We start from the raw sequence: 17,913 nt of genomic DNA, 5'->3' as shown, positions 1-17,913 counted from the left end.
CCTTTGCTTTCTTGGGTACAGGAACAATGATGGACATCTTGAAGCAAGTGGGGACAGCAGACTAGGATAGAGAGAGATCGAATATGTCCGTAAACACTCCAGCAAGCTGGTCTGTGCATGCTCTGAGGACGAGGCTAGGGATGCCGTCTGGGCCGGCAGCCTTGTGAGGGTTAACACGCTTAAATGTCTTACTCACGTCTGCCACGGAGAACGAGAGCCCACAGTCCTTGGGAGCGGGCCGCGTCGGTGGCACTGTGTTATCCTCAAAGTGGGCGAGGAAGGTGTTTAGCTTGACGTTGGTGTCCGCGACGTGGATGGTTTTCCCTTTGTAATCGGTGATTGTCTGTAGACCCTGACACATACGTCTTGTGTCTGAGCCGTTGAATTGCGACTCCACTTTGTCTCTATACTGACGTTTTGCCTGTTTGATTGCCTTGCGGAGGGAATAACTAAACTGTTTGTATTCAACCGTATTCCCAGTCACCTTGCCGTGGTTAAACGCATTATTTAGCGCTTTTAGTTTTGCGCGAATGCTGCCATCTTTCCACAGTTTGTGGTTTGGGTAGGTTTTAATAGTCACAGTTGGAACAACATCCCCTATACACTTCCTGATGAATTCAGTCACCGTTTCCATGTTTACATGTTATTCTCAGAGGCTACCCGAAACATATACCTGTCCGCATGATCAAAACAATCTGTATACACGGTACCGAGTCAATGTGTGGGGGTAGAGATTAGTCAAAGTAATTGAGGTAATATGTACATGTAGGTAGGGGTAAAATGACTATGCGTTGATAATAAACAGCGAGTAGCAGCAGGGTGTAACGTCTTCCGTTGGTAGAAGCGTATCCATAATTTATTAGAATACTTCTCAATATGAACAAAAACAATAAACAGACGAAAAACCAATGAAGCTACAGTCCCGAACTAGTGAACTCAGGAAAAAAACAGGAACAATCACCCACAAACCAACAGTGAAAACAGGCTACCTTAATATGGTTCCCAATCAGAGACAATGCAAAACACCTGCCTCTGATTGAGAACCATATCAGGCCAAATGACAAACCTCAACATAGAAACACATAACATAGACTGCCCACCCCAACTCACGCCCTGACCAAAATAACTAAAGACAAAAACAAAGGAAAATAAAGGTCAGAACGTGACACAGGGTGGCTTGAGTCCGGCAATTTTTAGGGCCTTCCTCTGACACTGGCTGGTATAGAGGTCCTGGATGGCAGGAAGCTTGGCCCCAATAATATACTGGGCCGTACGCACTAACTTCTGTAGCGCCTTGCGGTTGGAGGCCGAGCAGTTGCCATACCAGGCGGTGATGCAACCAGTCAGGCTGCTCTCGATGGTCCAGCTGTCGAACCTTTTGAGGATCTGAGGACCCATGTCAAATCTTTTCAATTTCCTGAGGGGTAATAGGCATTGTTGTGCCTTCTTCACGACTGTTTGGACCATGTTAGTTTGTTGGTGATGTGGACTCCAAGGAACTTGAAGCTCTCAACCTGCTCCACTACAGCCCCGTCGATGAGAATGGGTGTGTTCTTGGCCCTCCTTTTCCTGTAGTCCACAATCATCTCCTTTGTCTTGATCACGTCGAGGGAGAGGTTGTTGTCCTGGCACCACACTGCCAGGTCTCTGAGCCCCTCCCTATAGGCTGTCTCATCGTTGTCGGTGATCAGGCCTACCACCGTTGTGTCATTGGGAAACTTAATGATGGCGTTGGAGTCGTGCTTGGCTGTATTTGTTTGTCTGATTTCGAGGCACAACTCGTGTAACATATGGAATACAGTGAGCTCCAACAGTATTGGGACAGTGACATTTTTGTTATTGTTGTTTTGCCCCTGTACTCCAGTACTCCAGAAATGATACAATGACTACGAAGTTAAAGTTCAGACTGTCAGCTTTAATTTAAGGGGTATTTTCATTCATATCGGGAGAACCGTTTAGAAGTTACAGCACTTTTTGTACCTAGTCCCCCCTTTTTATGGGACCAAAAGAATTGGGACAAATTTACGTATGTATATTAAAGTAGTCAAAAGTGTAATATTTGGTCCCATATTCCTAGCACGCAATGATTACATCAAGCGTGTGACTCTACAAACTTGTTAGATGCATTTGCTGTTTGTTTGGTTGTGTTTCAGATTATTTCGTGCCCAATAGAGATTTATGGATAAATAATGTATTGTGCCATTTTGGTGTTGCTTTTATTTAACATAATACTAGAGTATGTTTCTAATCCTTAAGAGTCTATTGACGTGCCCATGCGTCAGTCTAAGTAACATAATAATCCCCGTCAAAATCCGTCAGTTTAAGCTAGATATATCATGTTGGCCTTCCGCATCTGCGACTGAAGGTGGCCGAGCTACAGCAGTGTTTGTCAAACCATGAGACATCCCAAAAATTGGTCTTTTCACAAAAACCTCTGGAAACTGTTATGACCACTCTATGGAAAGGGGATATACTCATGAACATGGTGGTGTTTGCCGTCTTTGCTCTAACACCCCCACTAGTGTCACGGGACTCGTTTGAAAGTATGGAGGGAACTTTGTGGCAACAAAAATAAGGAGTTAAATATGTGTCCAAAAAACCTAATATTTTTCTTATATCTCCTAGATATAGGACAGACTTCAAAACCATATTCCTTATGACTTCTTTTTTTACAGTCTTTTCTGCCTATCAATGTGTTATTTGGGAGTTTTTCCTAGCCACCGTGCTTCTACACCTGCATTGCTTGCTGTTTGGGGTTTTAGGCTGGGTTTCTGTACAGCACTTCGAGATATTAGCTGATGTACGAAGGGCTATATAAAATAAACTTGATTGATTATTCACTGCATTTCTATGTGCTATAATAGTAAAGGCCAAATTCAATATTTTATTAAATTAAATGTTTGTATATATATATTTTTTTTTATACTTACAGGTGTCCTAAACTTCTAAATCAAATAGCTAAATGATCCATGCTAGGATCATCTTAAAACAATTCCAGATGTTAGCTTAGTTAGCCCCCCCCCCCCCCCCACCACAACAGCTTAGACTTTTAGAGTCTCTATTTGATCCCCTCGCCACTCTTGAAGTCACCCTCTGGGAGTGTCCTCAGCAACAGTAACGACGGAGGGCCCTCTGAGTGAGTTGGTCGGGGCTAGGGGCTGGTTCAAGATTCACCGATTGTTAACGCTTCTCACCACTTGCCTCCTGGATGTCTCTGAGAGCTGTGCCTGTTGCAGCCTGATGACCTTGCTGGCCTCCTTCACCACCCTGTCTAGCCTGTTTTTGTCGCCTACATTAAGATTGCCAAACCAGGCCACCATCGAAAACATCAACATGGATTCAATAAAACTCCTGCAAAACAGTGTCGTCATTGTCTAGCTGACATTAAGCGAGTTTATCTTAGTCCCTGCTGTCCCTTTTTTACAAATGGGGTCTTGTTTGTGTGCGGAGGTCATTTAGAATAATAGCCATACATGCAAAGGATGATATTGCGTATTTCTACCTTTCTGTACCTATTCAGGATACATCGCCATGACGAGAATGACATTCATTTCCATAAGTAGCATTAACAGATCAAGGACGCATGATGTAATTCCGTTACCGTAACTCTGTTACCGGGTGTAAATCCACTTCACTTACTGTAATTCAATAACCAAAATTTTTTTTTTTTTTCCCAAACTCAAGTTGTCATGTCAAAGCTGACACCCGATTCTTTCGGCAGATACCTTTTGAATCTTAATTCGGGGCAGATATTTAACAGACTTTTTGGAACACACACACACACACGCACGCACACACACACACACACACACACACACACACACACACACACACACACACACACACACACACACACACACACACACACACAAACACACACACACACACACACACACACACACACACACACACACACACACACACACACACACACACACACACACACACACACACACACACACATAAAAACACACCCACACACGCATAGTGCATGCATGTCATAATTTTGCAGGTGTTAGTGTCTGACACATACAAAGGGTCCATTCCTGAACACTGGGTCTCCTGGCAGGGATTAGGGACCCTTGGAAACAACAGGCCCCTTGGCCCTAGGAGACTGGTGTGTTGGTTAGCTTTTCTCTTTGCTGCTGTTCCAGGGTTAACAGTGACGCACCATTCTTACTGGAAGACACTCATACTCTTTCACAGAGTTGCAGAGGAGCTGGAACTGTGAAGTCAAGTTTAATCTAACTTAAAATCAACGAGTTATAAATCCTTGTAACCAGACAGTTTCCATGGGGATGATGTACGTCAGAGTTGCCTAGTTTTCCTCAGGCGAATCATCCTAGTTTGAACCTTTTACTGCAGTGGGCTAAAATCAGGGTCACACAGTGTTTCTTGGTAGTCTTAAACAAATCTACTTTGAAACAAAACTATACACCTCACTCACATGGTTATGGGCTTAAAGAAAAGAAGATACTGTGTCAGATATAGAGAATTTTGAGTATGCATCCCAATACTACACTTTATATACAGTACCAGTCATCAGTTTGGACACACCTACTCATTCCGGGGTATTTCTTTATTTTGACTATTTTCTACATTGCAGAATAATAGTGAAGACATCAAAACTATAAAATAACACATATGGAATCATGTAGTAACCACATAAGTGTTTAACAAATCATCTTGGTTTTACCCCAGTTTGAGTTCTGAAGTTTGTCTCCTGTGACACTGTTTTTGGGGATGGAGATTGGGGGACAGGGAAAGGGCAGGTAGCGGTATGAAATGCAGTGGGGATTTTTCCTCTTTTTGTCACTTTTCTCTTTTCTTTACCCATCTTTCCTCTGTGCTGAAGTTTATGACTTTCTCACCACCTGCTTGTTCGTAAACAAACAGGTTGCCAGGCAACTCTGGCAAACAGAGCTGGAGCTGGTTGTTAGCGGAGCGGCTCTTTTATCCCCAGCATTGTTCCTCAACGCCCAGGTCCCCCCATCCCTCCCACCCCTCAACCTTCCCCAACCAGTCCCTACACCCATCCAAACCCCCTGACCCCCCCCCCCCCATCTCAGGAATCTCAAGCCCTCTTCCTCTCATTCAGGTTTCGGGGGGACCCTCAGTACAAGAGGTGGCACTTTGGGTTCACTTCATTTCTGTAGAAAAATGCATCTCTGATCAGGATGGAATGTGTGTGTCTGCTTGCCTATGTATAGTTGGTATTCAAAGGTCTTCTGACGTTGTCTGTGTTGCCAGTGTCATATCCTCAAAGTAGGACATCTGGATTAGTGCATAGAGTATTATTATAACCCCTCTTATGAGCCACCTATGCCCCTCCTCATGTTCTATCTATGGCCTATTGAAATGTGTGTGTGTGTGTGTGTGTGTGTGTGTGTGTGTGTGTGTGTGTGTGTGTGTGTGGAGGCGGGGATGTAAGGGGGGCTATGGGGGGCAGAGGGGGTGTTTCTCTTCCGTTGTCTCTCTCTCCGTCTCCTTGGACACACTGACAGATTCTCAGTCTTACTATGGCCACCACAACGGAGGAAAGGTCTCCTCTCCCTACCCAGATAGAACCACACAGACCCGGCCCAGAACCCATCCTGAGCCAGCTAGAACAATACCAGCCTCACCTAGAACCAAGACTAGAATGTAGTCTAGAACCCAGTCCTGGACCCATCCTAAACCAGGACCAGTCTCTATCTCAGACCCCTTTTCCTTCCCCATCCCCGTCCCACCGCGACAGAGAGGAAGAGGAGGATGAGGACGAGGAGGAAGGAGGTAACTCCGGACCAGGACCAGAGCCTGTGGTAGGTGAACATTCGGACCCGGAATGGGTTGAGGAGAGATTCCGTATCGATAGGAAGAAACTGGAGGCCATGCTGTATGGTAAGTTTGCTGAACAGGTGAGACTTGGTCTTGTGGTTATGCATTGACTTCCAGTGTGGTCATAAATTGACCAAGATTGAATCGCGCAAGTGCGTTCCATAAATTCGTACGGTTACCTGAGTTGACTCAGAAAAACGTTTGACTTCACAGTACAGTAATTGTAATGCTGTCCACGGTTCTTCTGCATAATGTGAATCCCGAGGAGCTCTTAGCATCTGTCTGGCACAGCACCTCCGTATATAATTGCCAGGTCATTAAGCAGCTGTCGTCATTGTTGTTAAGCATGGTTAAAGTTTCTGCCTTGATGATTTATGAGATAAGGTTGCTTGTGCATTCACAGGCGTGAGGCTCAGGCAGGGTTGCTGTAGTATCATCATTCCCATTCTGTCATGACAATAGCGTGGAGGTGTCTGTCTCTGTTGGGTATCAGTGCAGAGGCAGGTCTGTGGCAAACTTCCTCCCCTGTGTTACAGTGGAAACTCTGACAGGAGTAGTGAATTAGAGGCTGTTACTTCTCTACCTCAGCCTTGATGTGGAAGAATCTGAGTATCTGAGCGGCTTCATGTTGTTCATAGAGTGTGTGTGTGTGTGTGTGTGTGTGTGTGTGTGTGTGTGTAAAATAGAGAGAGAGAATGGGGGTTTGCATGGGTAGTCCTGTGAATAAGCCACGCAAATCACACTGTGCCAGCCAGCCAGTTTTTGATAAACATCATATTCTCTTTCCCCTAAGTGTTAGTTAGCATGCTGTGTTGGGACTGAGATCTGGGACGTTAGGGTGTGAATAATAACTATAGAGGGATAGGCCTCCTAGTTGTTTTCCATCAATTTATTGAGTGTGACACTGTTTGTTATTTAATTTCTGGTGGGGTAGGGGGTCCATGCGTCAGTGAAATACTTTTGACGCGATTAGCTGTCTCTGGGGCTGGCTTTTGGTGCCCCCCATTCCCTCTCTCTCCGCCCCATGCTGCTCGCTCGCCCATTCCTCAGTTTCGGGGGAGCGTAACCCATGGCGATCAGAGGACGGGGGGCTTTTTATGGGGGCTCCCCCCTCACCCTCTAAATGTCATTGTGAAGCGATGGCCTTTTAAAAAATGTTTACCTTCCAGCCCTCGTCCCCCCTCTTCTCTGCAAATTTCAACTCTCCCTGTTTAAATGTTGACCCTTAGATCTCACATTCTTCTGTCTTTGAAGAAAAGTGTTGCTTAGACACAAGCAAACCATTAACCAGTAACCCTGTCTGATTATTGTTGATATTAGATGAATGTGTGTTTGTATATCTTTATACCTCCGATTATGTGCAATAAGTTACTCTCTCTTTTTGTCTCTCTCTTCTCTTTCACTCTCCTCTCTTTCTGTTTTCTCAGCCCCGAGACATGGAGAGGGACTTACAGGTGAAGAGTTCTTCGAGAGAGTAAGTATGCAGAACGAAGGTCACACTGACACTGAGAATAAAGGATGGAGATAAAATAAATCAAATGATAGGCAGACATTCATATAATGTGGGAAATAACTCACTGAAATGAAACTACATGCAATTAAAAGTCTACAGATTTACCAGAGGAAATCTGTATAGAGAACATGAAAGGTCACAGACTGACTGTCGACATTGTTTCTCAGCAATTTGTCATTGTTACGGCGATGAACCTCTTTGAGATGCTAATTAAGTATTGTCTTCTCTGAATAGGACGTGTTTTGGTGTGTGTGTGTGTGTGTGTGTGTGTGTGTGTGTGTGTGTGTGTGTGTGTGTGTGTGGGATGTATGGACTGGTGTTACTCTCGTGGTTAAACACCTGTCTTTCGGACTCCTTCGTTTCTCTGTCTCACTCACATATTGACACCTGTTTTTTCTGGCATGTTGTCTTGCAGGTGATGGTGGAAACTAACACCCAGGTGAAATGGCCATCCAAGCTGAAAATAGGAGCCAAGTCAAAGAAAGGTGATGTTACCTCTATCTGATCTAGAACACCTGACACCTCCATACTCAAACAAGCTGTCTCAATCTGTCTCAATCTCCTATACAACTTGATATTCAATATTATACAAAAGATTTAACAAAGTCTGCCTGCTACTATGTCTTTTAGATTAAATGTTTGTATCCTGTCTCTTGTATCGATAATGCAGACCCCCATGTGAAAGTGGATGGGAAAAGAGCTAATGTTCTAGAGGCCAAAAAGAAAATTCTAGAACTTTTGGAGACAAAGGTAAGTGTCCTAAACTGAGGTATAATCAAATACCTCACATGTAATTAAGTCAACTAACTGAACACAGTTAGTTAAACCCATGTTCTCCTGAGCCAGGTCAACAAGGTGACCCTGAAGATGGATGTGGCCCACACAGAACACTCCCATGTGATCGGGAAAGGGGGCGGGAACATCAAGAAGGTGATGGAGATGACATCATGCCACATCCACTTCCCCGACTCCAACCGCCACAACGTCACTGGAGAAAAGAGCAACCAGGTACTGTCTCCAAGTAACCCAGAACAGTTTCTTAGCAACTGTCTCTAATCAACCAGGTACAGCACCTTAGTAACTGGATATTGTCCCTTAGCAACCAGGTACTGCCTGTTAGTTATTGTCCTTAAGCAATCTTATTTTGTCTCTCCCCTCTCTCTGCCTCCCCTGTCCAGGTGTCCATCGCTGGGCCTGTCCAAGGGGTGGAGGCAGCCAGGAAGAGGATACGAGTCGGTGTCTCTCCACCTTAATGCATGGGTTGCCTTCATCTTTATTTTGTGCATGTGATCTATACACCATCATGACCTCTCACCCTTCCCTCTTCTGTGTCCCTCAGGACCTTCAGCCGCTGGTGTTGACCTTTGACCTACCAGTGACCCTGGTGACCCAGGCCCTGCCGGATGCTGCGTCGCCGGTCATCCAGCAGGTGGCGCAGGCTCTGGGGGTCAGTGTGAGCTTTAGGGCCCAGCCCAGACTGTACAGCAGCTGCTGTGTGGTTAGAGCACTGCAGGGCAATTCCGTCGCCATCAAGGTCAGTGGAACACACACACACACACACACACACACACACACACACACACACACACACACACACACACACACACACACACACACACACACACACACACACACACACACACACACACACACACACACACACACACACACACTTACTTTCATAAAGAGAAACCTCCACTTGAAATAGAATATTAATTTAATATGATTCTATATATGCACACATTCTCTCCCTCTGTCTCTCTCTCCCTCTGTCTCTCTCTCTCTCTCTCTGTCTCTCTCTCTCTCTGTCTCTCTCTCTCTCTGTCTCTCTCTCTATGTCTCTGTCTCTCTCAGTCTCTCTCTGTCTCTCTCTGTCTCTGTCTCTCTCTCTCTCTCCCTCTGTCTCTCTCTCTCAATTCAATTTCAATTCAATTTCAATTTCAGGGGCTTTATTGGCATGGGAAACATATGTCTACATTGCCAAAGCAAGTGAAACAGATAATAAACAAAAGTGAAATAAACTATAAAAAATGTACAGTAAACATTAAACACAAGTTTCAAAAGTATAAAGACATTCCAAATGTCATATTATGTCTCTCTCCTTCTCTCTCTCTCTCCCTCTGAACCCTAACAGAAGGCAGTGTGTGTGCTGATGGAGCTGCTGCTGGGGTCAGAGCTCGGGGCTGGGGGTCAGGGTGGGGTCATGGGGGTGGTCAGCACCCAGCTGGACGTGACCTCCCAGCAGCACCTCTTCCTGCTGGGGCAGAACGGAGCCCACTTCATGGGGGTCATGCACCAGACCCAGACCCAGATAGTTCTGCCAGACCTCAGCGCCCCACAGAACCCCCCCTCACTGCTCATCCAGGGAAGCCCAGACGGAGTGTGTCTGGCCAGGCAGCAACTCATGGTGAGGAGCGGTCAAAGTTGACGTTTTTATTTTGATGGATTATTTGATTCAACCAGACAGACAATTAGATTACAGGTAAAAGTGGAACCTTGTTCACCGTGGAGAGTTTTCTAAGAGAGGACCCGTAAGAAAACCCTCTGTTGTCGTTCTACAGGACTGTCTGCCTGTGTGTCTGATGTTTGACATGCGTGAGGATGGGGAGGCAGACCCTCGTAAACTGGCTCAGATGATGCAGAGTCTGGGGGTTTTCATCAGCGTCAAACCCAAAGTCAAACAGACTGCCAAGGTACAATAGTGCTATAGCAAGTGTTATAGTCAAATTATTGCTAAATGTTTGGTACTTTAGTGTCTGATGAAGCATTGTACTGTGTTGGACTATATTTCCTGGTTTGTATAACATGGGGAGAATGTCAATTGCATACTCCTCGCGTCCTCTTTCCTCGCCTCCTTCTCAAAATCCCTTGGATGAGAAAGCGGTCCCTCCCCTCTGACCATCGCTTCCAATGGGTTTTGAGAAGGAGGTGGGGAGAGAGGAGAGAGGATAGAGGACATGAGGAGTATGCAATTGAGATTCTCCCATTGTTTTGTGTGTTGGACTACATTTCCTGGTTCGTATGACATGGTGTTGTGTATTGGACTACATTTCCCAGTCAGTGGTGGTAAAGGGTCTGGAGAGGAACATCTCCAGTCTGTACGAGGCTCGGAGGCTGCTGCTAGGGCTGGAGTCCAGCGAGGTCGCCATGACACCCAAGATAAACTCTGACCCTAGGTTGGCCGGCAACGGGCTGACCAACTACTGGCTCAACATGCTGCTGCAGCAACTCCGCCTCTCCGACCATGGTGTGTGTGTGTGTGTGTGTGTGTGTGTGTGTGTGTGTGTGTGTGTGTGTGTGTGTGTGTGTGTGTGTGTATGTGTGTGTGTATGTGTGTGTGTGTGTGTGTGTGTGTGTGTGTGTGTGTGTGTGTGTGTGTGTGTGTGTGTGTGTGTGTGTGTGTGTGTGTGTGTGTGTGTGTTAGTGTCTTTTCATCTACGTATCACTGTTTTCACCTGTCCTATTCTAATCTCTAATCTGATCTCCATTTGTTGTAGGCTCAGTGCCCACCACTGAGGCTGTGATTGGCTCTTTTTCCCAATCTAAACCCCACCCGTCACCTCCACCAGGCCTGACTCCGCCCTCTGAGGACGTGAGGATGGGACTGAAGGGGAAAGAGAGCAGGCAACTGGAGAAGGTGTGGAGAGATCGGGACACCGTCAGATCCCAGTATTAATCCACATAACTAACATGCAACACTACAAAAAACAACCACATTTAACCCTCTCGTACTAGACTCCGTGAAGTACTGTGAGAATTTGAGAGAGTGAGCGATATAATGGATTGATACCACAGGAGGCTGTTGAGGGGAGGACTGCTCATAATAATCACTGGAACGGAGTGAATGGAATGGTATCAAACACATAGAAACTATTTGTTTGATGAGTTCAATTCCATTCCATTCATTCTGTTCCAGCCATTACTATGCGCCTGTCCTCCCCAATTAAGGTGCCACCAACCCCCTGTGATTGATATAGTAGTAAGGCGTTTCCCTGCAGGGGATTTGATTCTGCAGTTGTCCTATGGGTGGTGCTATTGGATCAGTAGGATCAGGTTTGACCAATGAGATCACCTCTGTTTACCCAGATCCCAGAAAACGAGGATCCGTCCGGCCTGTCCGACGAGGACGAGAGCCCTGGTTCGATGACATCAGAGCTGAGTGATGTCATGAGCCAGGTCAGGATGATGAGTCGGAGGAGCAGCCTCCAGGGTCCTGAAGTGTGCAGGTTCCTCAACCAGGGGAGACGCCACTCAACAGGCCAGGTCATGAGGTGAACACATTCACACTAGGGAGTTTACTGTGACATTAAGTTTTTTGGTTGGATAGGCCCAAATATCTGTGGATTGGATGTTAGATAGGAGCCCCTGTTTTTTTCAGAAGGGAATGAAAAACTATAAAACAAAACATTTGCATTTTTATTTTAATTTAGTAGATGTTTAGCCTTTTGTTGTTTTTTAATATTGCCTCTGGAAAATAACAAGAGAATTTGGGACCGCAGGCTTATTTTTTGCAGTTTAGCAACACTCATTCTAAATAATGATGTCAGAAAGGTACAGGTATTGCATTTATTCATTCCCTCTCACCAGTATCATGTCTCAATGTTCCTTACTGCCCTTGGATTAGTTGAGAGAGCTACTTGGCTAAGTGAGTCCTACAAAACAGCTTTCACACTCTGTGGCTCAGACCTGACCTTGGTCTCGCTGCCGCTGCTCTGTTGCAGACTGTTGGACGGAGAGATGGAGGGAGGACGGCGTGAGAGACGCAACAGCCTGAGAGAGATGGAAGGGGGGAGGGGTGATAGTAGACGGAACAGCCTGAGAGAGATTGGGGGAGAGAGGAGTGACACTAGACGGAACAGCCTGATGAGGGATTTGACTCCGTCTCAGGACACTCTCACTGATGTGTCAAGGAACGAGGTGAGACTCCCTCTGATTACAAATGATTTGTTAACAGGTTTGTTGCAGCTAGAACTTCAAAAAAAAAACGAATGAGAAATATAGAGGAGCATATTATGTGTCACACGGTGTGACTTTGTAGACTGTCTCACCAACTGATTTGACCTCTTTCTTTGAGTCTTACAAAATCAAATTTGAAGAATTTGTGTTTGTGGTAGTTGTTGTTTTTGCCCTTATTTGTCCACTTGGTGCCCCTGAACCAAAGGTTACCGTGGGGATAACATGTTTATCTCCGCGGTAATGGCAGGACGCGCTAGGTCAAGTCATCTTCTGTTCTGTTCTCTCAGTAAATCAGGTCCGAACATAACTGCATTTGTCTCCTTTATTTTACTGGCTTTGTCCACCTTTTCCTGTTTCTGCAGGATTATGACTATGAGATGAAGAAACTGCTGGCAACTAGAGGTTAGACCTTTTTAAATGCTTCTGCCTTGTTGTGTGATCAGAAGCCCAGCTCATTAAAAACATAATTTTGGTTTGTCCAGGGTTCAGTCACACAGAAATGTATTTTTGGACCTGCAGAGGAGTCCTTCCAAGAGGGACCCATTTAGCAGCTGCACCTGGCCAAATTAGCTTTCATCGCATATCATTGGGATGGGTCACTTGCCACTGTCTGTTATTGAGAGACGAGGCAGCTCGTGTTTGTTATTCAGATCAGTGACGGAGGGAACCCATTAATGAGCCAGAGCCTTGAGAGAGAGGACCTATTTACGTGCTGCACATTGCCAGAGAGGTGATGGAGGGGATGCACTTATGGGCTGCGCCGTGCCAAAGTTAGATAGAGGATCATTGCTACTCCCACTGAATGTACACACTCTAGTGTCTGATACACTCTCAGCCACACAACCACACATGCACACACACACACACACACACACACACACACACACACACACACACACACACACACACACACACACACACACACACACACACACACACACACACACACACACACACACACACACACACACACACACACACACACTCTCTTTACCATCATTCAAAATGAGGGATATTCTGAGGATCTTTAGCCAAATGGTTCTAAATTCCCTCAGTGTTGCTTTATGGGATTATGAATTAGCAGTTTGAATGAGCCATCTGCCTCGTGGTCATTACGATACTCATGTGTCTATCTATGAGAGCTAGACACACACACACACACACACACGTGCGCACGCACACACACCCTGTTTTTTTTACACATCACACACTCCTACATGGATCCTGTAATACACACTCTCACACTAATTTCAATGTGTTTAACGTCTATGCCTATGAGATTCTTCATTAAGTATTATGTATTCAGTGCAATTAAACACTGTTAAATGAAATACAATTAAACACTGTTCTCTATCTGCATTATTCAACACCTGACAACCACGGCTTACCAATTAAACCACTGTGTCTGCTTGTGAGTGATTTATATTTATAACTTGGTGTGTATGTTTCTTAGAGTAAGTTATGTGTGTGTTTGTTTTTGTCTGTGTGTCCATCTGATCTGTCTATGGCTGCGTTTACACAGGCAGTCTAATTCTGATATTTTGCCAATAACTGGTCATTTGAACAATCAGATCAGATCAGATCTTGAGACAATAATTTGTCCCAAAAAAATCAGAATGGGGCGTCCTGTGTTAACGCTGCCTACGTGTGTGTGTGTGAGATGTATTTTATCTCTACTCTCCCAGCCATGCAGAGGAATCCGGTGGTGACAGAGGTTCGGACCCCCACTGATACCTGGAGTGGTCTGGGCTTTTCTAAGTCCATGCCTGCCGAGGCTGTTAAGGAGCTACGCAACGTCAGCCGACGCAGCTACAAACCTTACCTGGCAAACACTGGCCAACAACAACAGGTACAACTGCTAATATCTTACCTGTACTAGAATCCCTATAAACCCTACCTGACAAACCCTGGATAGCAACAGGTACAGCTCACCTTACTAGCTACTATTAGATTACCTGGGGAAAATTGGCCCGAATGGTTTAAACCAGCATTAAACCAACATCACCTGTGATGCTTTTTCACCTGTACTAGGGTTATCATCTTACCTGCTTTTACATCAACCAACGATCCATTTTCAATGGGCTGTATTGGTGACCTGTCCTCTTGGTTTATCAGCCATCAAGCAGCTGGCCTCGCTAAATGCTCTGTGGACAGCCACTGAACACCACGCTAATTTGGGTTAACAGATACGAGTGGGAACTGTCTGATGACTTCTGTGTTGTTCTGCGCCAGGGGATTTAGGAGTGAGTATCTGTGTTCCGCCTGATTGTAATTTTTTTGCGAGCTTAGAGAGGCATTGAGCTGGGTGAGAGTTTGTTTAGGAATATGATTATTCTCAGTGTTATTTGGCTCGACTGGTTTTCCTGCACTGAGAAATGCCAAGAGCCGGAGAGAAACTGTGAGCACCAATTACCACCCTGTCTCATCCACTCATCCTCAGGGAGGGAGAGAGGAGAGAGTGAGTGAGAGAGGGGATTGGAGGAAAAGTGAGGAACAAAGCGAAGGGAGTATAAACAAGCGGAATATATGCAATTAAACCCCATCTCTCCCCCATCCTCTCTCCCTCTATTTTCTGCCTTTTGCTCTCTCTCTCTCTCTCCATGTAGACATGGGGCCCGCAGAATGCAAAGGAGAAAGTGCCCAATGGCAGTAATTCAGAGAACTGGCGTGACAGACGTGGATCATCCTCTTCATTCTCCCCCATTTTCCCTTCTCCATCTTCCTCCTCCTCTTCCTCCCCCTCTAACTTCTCCTCTTCCTTCTCCTCCACGTCGTCCTTCCCGGCATTTGCGTCTTCAACAAACAGACCCCGAACTGATAAAACCTGTACGTTTCTTTGTGTGTCTCTAACAGAGAGGATGTGTCTACAAAGAGAACTTTGAATGAAATGCAATTCCAATGTCTGGCTGATCTTCAATGTAGTCAGTATCAAAGATGTGCTTTAAATGGCTTCCATCTGAGAGCTAGAGAAAGATGTGAGAGAGACTTTGTTATGCTTTCTGTCGTAACTGTTCCTTCTGTCACTCCCCTACTCTCCCCATTCCTCCCTGACCTCTTCACCTTTGACCTCTGACCCCTAGCGGAGAGCTTCCTGAGCTGCAGTAACTACTTTGAGTGCATGTCCTCTGTGAGGGCGTTGACTGCCAGCCAGCGGAGCTCCTCCCCCCAGCCTACAGACGATCTCCCAGAGCTCCTGAGCCAGCTCGGTATGGGGAAGTACGTCGACGTGTTCCAACAGCAAGAGGTACAGACAGACAACTAGCGCCCCCTGGGGCATAGGAGTAACACATTCACAGAGAAACAGGTCATTCCTCTATCTGTTGAAGTAGCCTACATAGGCAGGACTGACTAAGATGTTTTCAGTGGCACAGAGGATGACTCAATGAGCATCCAGTCATCTATGTACTGTCTGAGTAACTGTGTTTTCATGCCCCTATTTCTGCAGATTGATTTCCAGACTTTCCTGACTCTGTCTGACGAGGATCTGAAAGAGGTGGGAGTGTCCACGTTTGGAGCGAGAAGGAAGATGTTACTGGCCATCTCAGGTGAGTGATCGGTAAACACCATACAAAACCAACACACTTTTTTAATGGGGACACCTTATGTATAGATCATCTCTCTCTCTCTCCATCCATCCAGACCTAAACAAAAGCAAAAGGAAACTGTCAGAGGCGCCTGCTGTGAAGCCAGGTTACCTAGAAGGTGGGGCAAGTGGCCGGCTCCCACGAATCATAGATGAGGACACCGCTGCTCAAAGAAACCACTGGTGAACCCCACACAACATTACCTAACCTGGGTAGAACTGCCTGTAAATACAGATCCCCGATCAGATTGGCTTCCACATATCCTAACCTTGGTGGCAAATCCAAAAATGACTTTAGATCAGTGTCTAGGGGCAATTTCCTCCTACTGCCATGCCCTACACCAGCAGCCTTTACCCAAAGCCTGTCCCAACAACCTCGAGACCAGAGGGACCCTAGCATTGGGAAGACTCCAGTATTGTCTAAAGGAACGCTGAGCATTCATACAAACTATGTGACTGTGTGGACTGTCACAGACATTCTCTCTTCTCTATTGGCCTCTCTTCTCCCCAGATAGTGCCTTATGCAAGCATGTGTTCCACTACTCTGTGTGTTGCGGGTTGAAGTCCACTGTTAACCACATATATGCATTGTACATAAACCTACAAGGGAAAAATGAGAATGTATGATGATATTATTTAGAGATGATTATTAAACGTTTCCAAAAACTTGCCGCCTCTTTTTTTTTTACCCGAGGACTCAACCAAATGTTTCGGGAAAACCAATTGATCTGAATTAAAACCTTCGTTGGAATGACCTGATTAGTACAGTAACTCAAATATATTTTGTAGGCCGTCATTTGTAAAATATGAATTTGTTCACTGACTTGCCTAGTTAAATAAGAAATAAAATAAAAATGTAGATTGTTCCAATAAGTTAGAGGTCCATCGCTAGATGGCACTGACGTCACAAACAGTGTGCTTTTTTGTAGGTTCAAGTCACGTTCTTCACCCCTCATTATTGCGTCAATAGGCCTAATTAATTATACGTCAATTTTTAGAAGGAAATCAACCAGCAACGACAATAAATAGAGCTAGATGGAAAGCCAGGAGTTGGGTTGATGCTATATGAACATTCAGATTTAAAAAAAAAAATAACAAAAAGAATTCTAGCCCAACGGGATTTATTCTCGTGAGTAATGTGAAACGCCTTTCAATATTGTTTCTCCTCACCTGAGCGCACATCTAAAAGTTCCAATTACATTTATCAGCCGTTAGCAGGCGTGAAGCCATTGCCTCCGTATTTGAGTCGTTTCTCATTTATTTAGAATATTGGTAATTAGGTGGGATCACGTAGGCCTCGGGGCCAACGACCGAGTATAAACGACATTGCTAGACTAGATTGACGCGTTTAATCATACCAAAATGAAATGATGTGGTGTCATTTTAAGTGAGAAATATCTTGCCATTTTTTCAATAAGGCTATGTGCACATGGCTTTGATAAACATTTGGCATAATGATACAAAAAAGACCCATAGAAATCAGAGCAAAGCAAAAAAGCACCACTTTTTTTTTTTTTTTTTTTACACGTCCAAATCAGGCTGGTTGCTGCTCATCGCACCGGTGGCGCTGCCGCATGTATCATCAGTCACACTGCGCACCAGATGAAAATAGCCCCGGGGAGTGACAGCCACTCCGTATCCACTCAGAGTGCAGATATGTCGGCCTGCCTGGTCCTAGAGCCAGGAGAGATGAGAGAGGATGTGGGGGGACTGGGTTGGGAGAGATGATCCCCGCTTATTCTGACTCCCGAGTGGAGCAGCGGTCTAAGGCACTGCATTTCAGTGCAAGAGGCGTGTTTCAAGGCGACATTTCCAGGTGATACTACTGCCAATAAGAATGATATTTTTTGGGGTGATGGATTATTTGGTACTTTCATGATTGATATAGTCCTACACACTTTTTCTCTATAGTTGTTATCCCTAGATAACTTCTGACGTGTCCCTAGCCTGCATGTTATCTCAATGGCGTACAGTACCTGGTTCGAATCCAGGCTGTATCACATCCGGCCGTGAGTGGGAGTCCCATAGGGTGGCGCACAATTCC

At 45.4% G+C, this 17,913-nt stretch overlaps 1 protein-coding gene across 1 annotated transcript; it reads left to right on the top strand.

Moving 5' to 3' along the window:
- Nucleotides 1–5,493: 5,493 nt before the first annotated feature.
- Nucleotides 5,494–16,538, top strand: bicc2 (bicaudal C homolog 2). The gene is made up of 19 exons (XM_055926786.1): nucleotides 5,494–5,880; nucleotides 7,245–7,291; nucleotides 7,746–7,815; nucleotides 8,001–8,080; nucleotides 8,177–8,338; nucleotides 8,509–8,562; nucleotides 8,670–8,864; nucleotides 9,465–9,737; nucleotides 9,892–10,023; nucleotides 10,388–10,577; nucleotides 10,828–10,967; nucleotides 11,417–11,601; nucleotides 12,052–12,247; nucleotides 12,649–12,688; nucleotides 13,972–14,135; nucleotides 14,893–15,112; nucleotides 15,367–15,530; nucleotides 15,732–15,831; nucleotides 15,926–16,538. Exons 1-19 carry the CDS (start codon nucleotides 5,520–5,522, stop codon nucleotides 16,054–16,056), a joined length of 2,904 nt encoding a protein of 967 aa, XP_055782761.1. The 5' UTR covers nucleotides 5,494–5,519; the 3' UTR covers nucleotides 16,057–16,538.
- Nucleotides 16,539–17,913: the final 1,375 nt, after the last annotated feature.

This window comes from Salvelinus fontinalis, chromosome 6, assembly GCF_029448725.1.
Source record: "Salvelinus fontinalis isolate EN_2023a chromosome 6, ASM2944872v1, whole genome shotgun sequence".
Taxonomy (NCBI): Eukaryota; Metazoa; Chordata; class Actinopteri; order Salmoniformes; family Salmonidae; genus Salvelinus; species Salvelinus fontinalis.
The sequence above is the reverse complement of the archived record's forward strand: the minus strand, read 5'-3'. Positions and strand labels throughout refer to the sequence as shown.

Bases quoted from the DNA above. Each gene is read 5' to 3' on its own strand.
- bicc2 (XM_055926786.1), top strand. From the start codon at position 5,520: ATGGCCACCACAACGGAGGAAAGGTCTCCTCTCCCTACCCAGATAGAA. The intron at 9,738-9,891 runs GTGAGGAGCGGT...GTCGTTCTACAG, and splicing joins TGGCCAGGCAGCAACTCATG to GACTGTCTGCCTGTGTGTCT. The intron at 11,602-12,051 runs GTGAACACATTC...GCTCTGTTGCAG, and splicing joins TCAACAGGCCAGGTCATGAG to ACTGTTGGACGGAGAGATGG.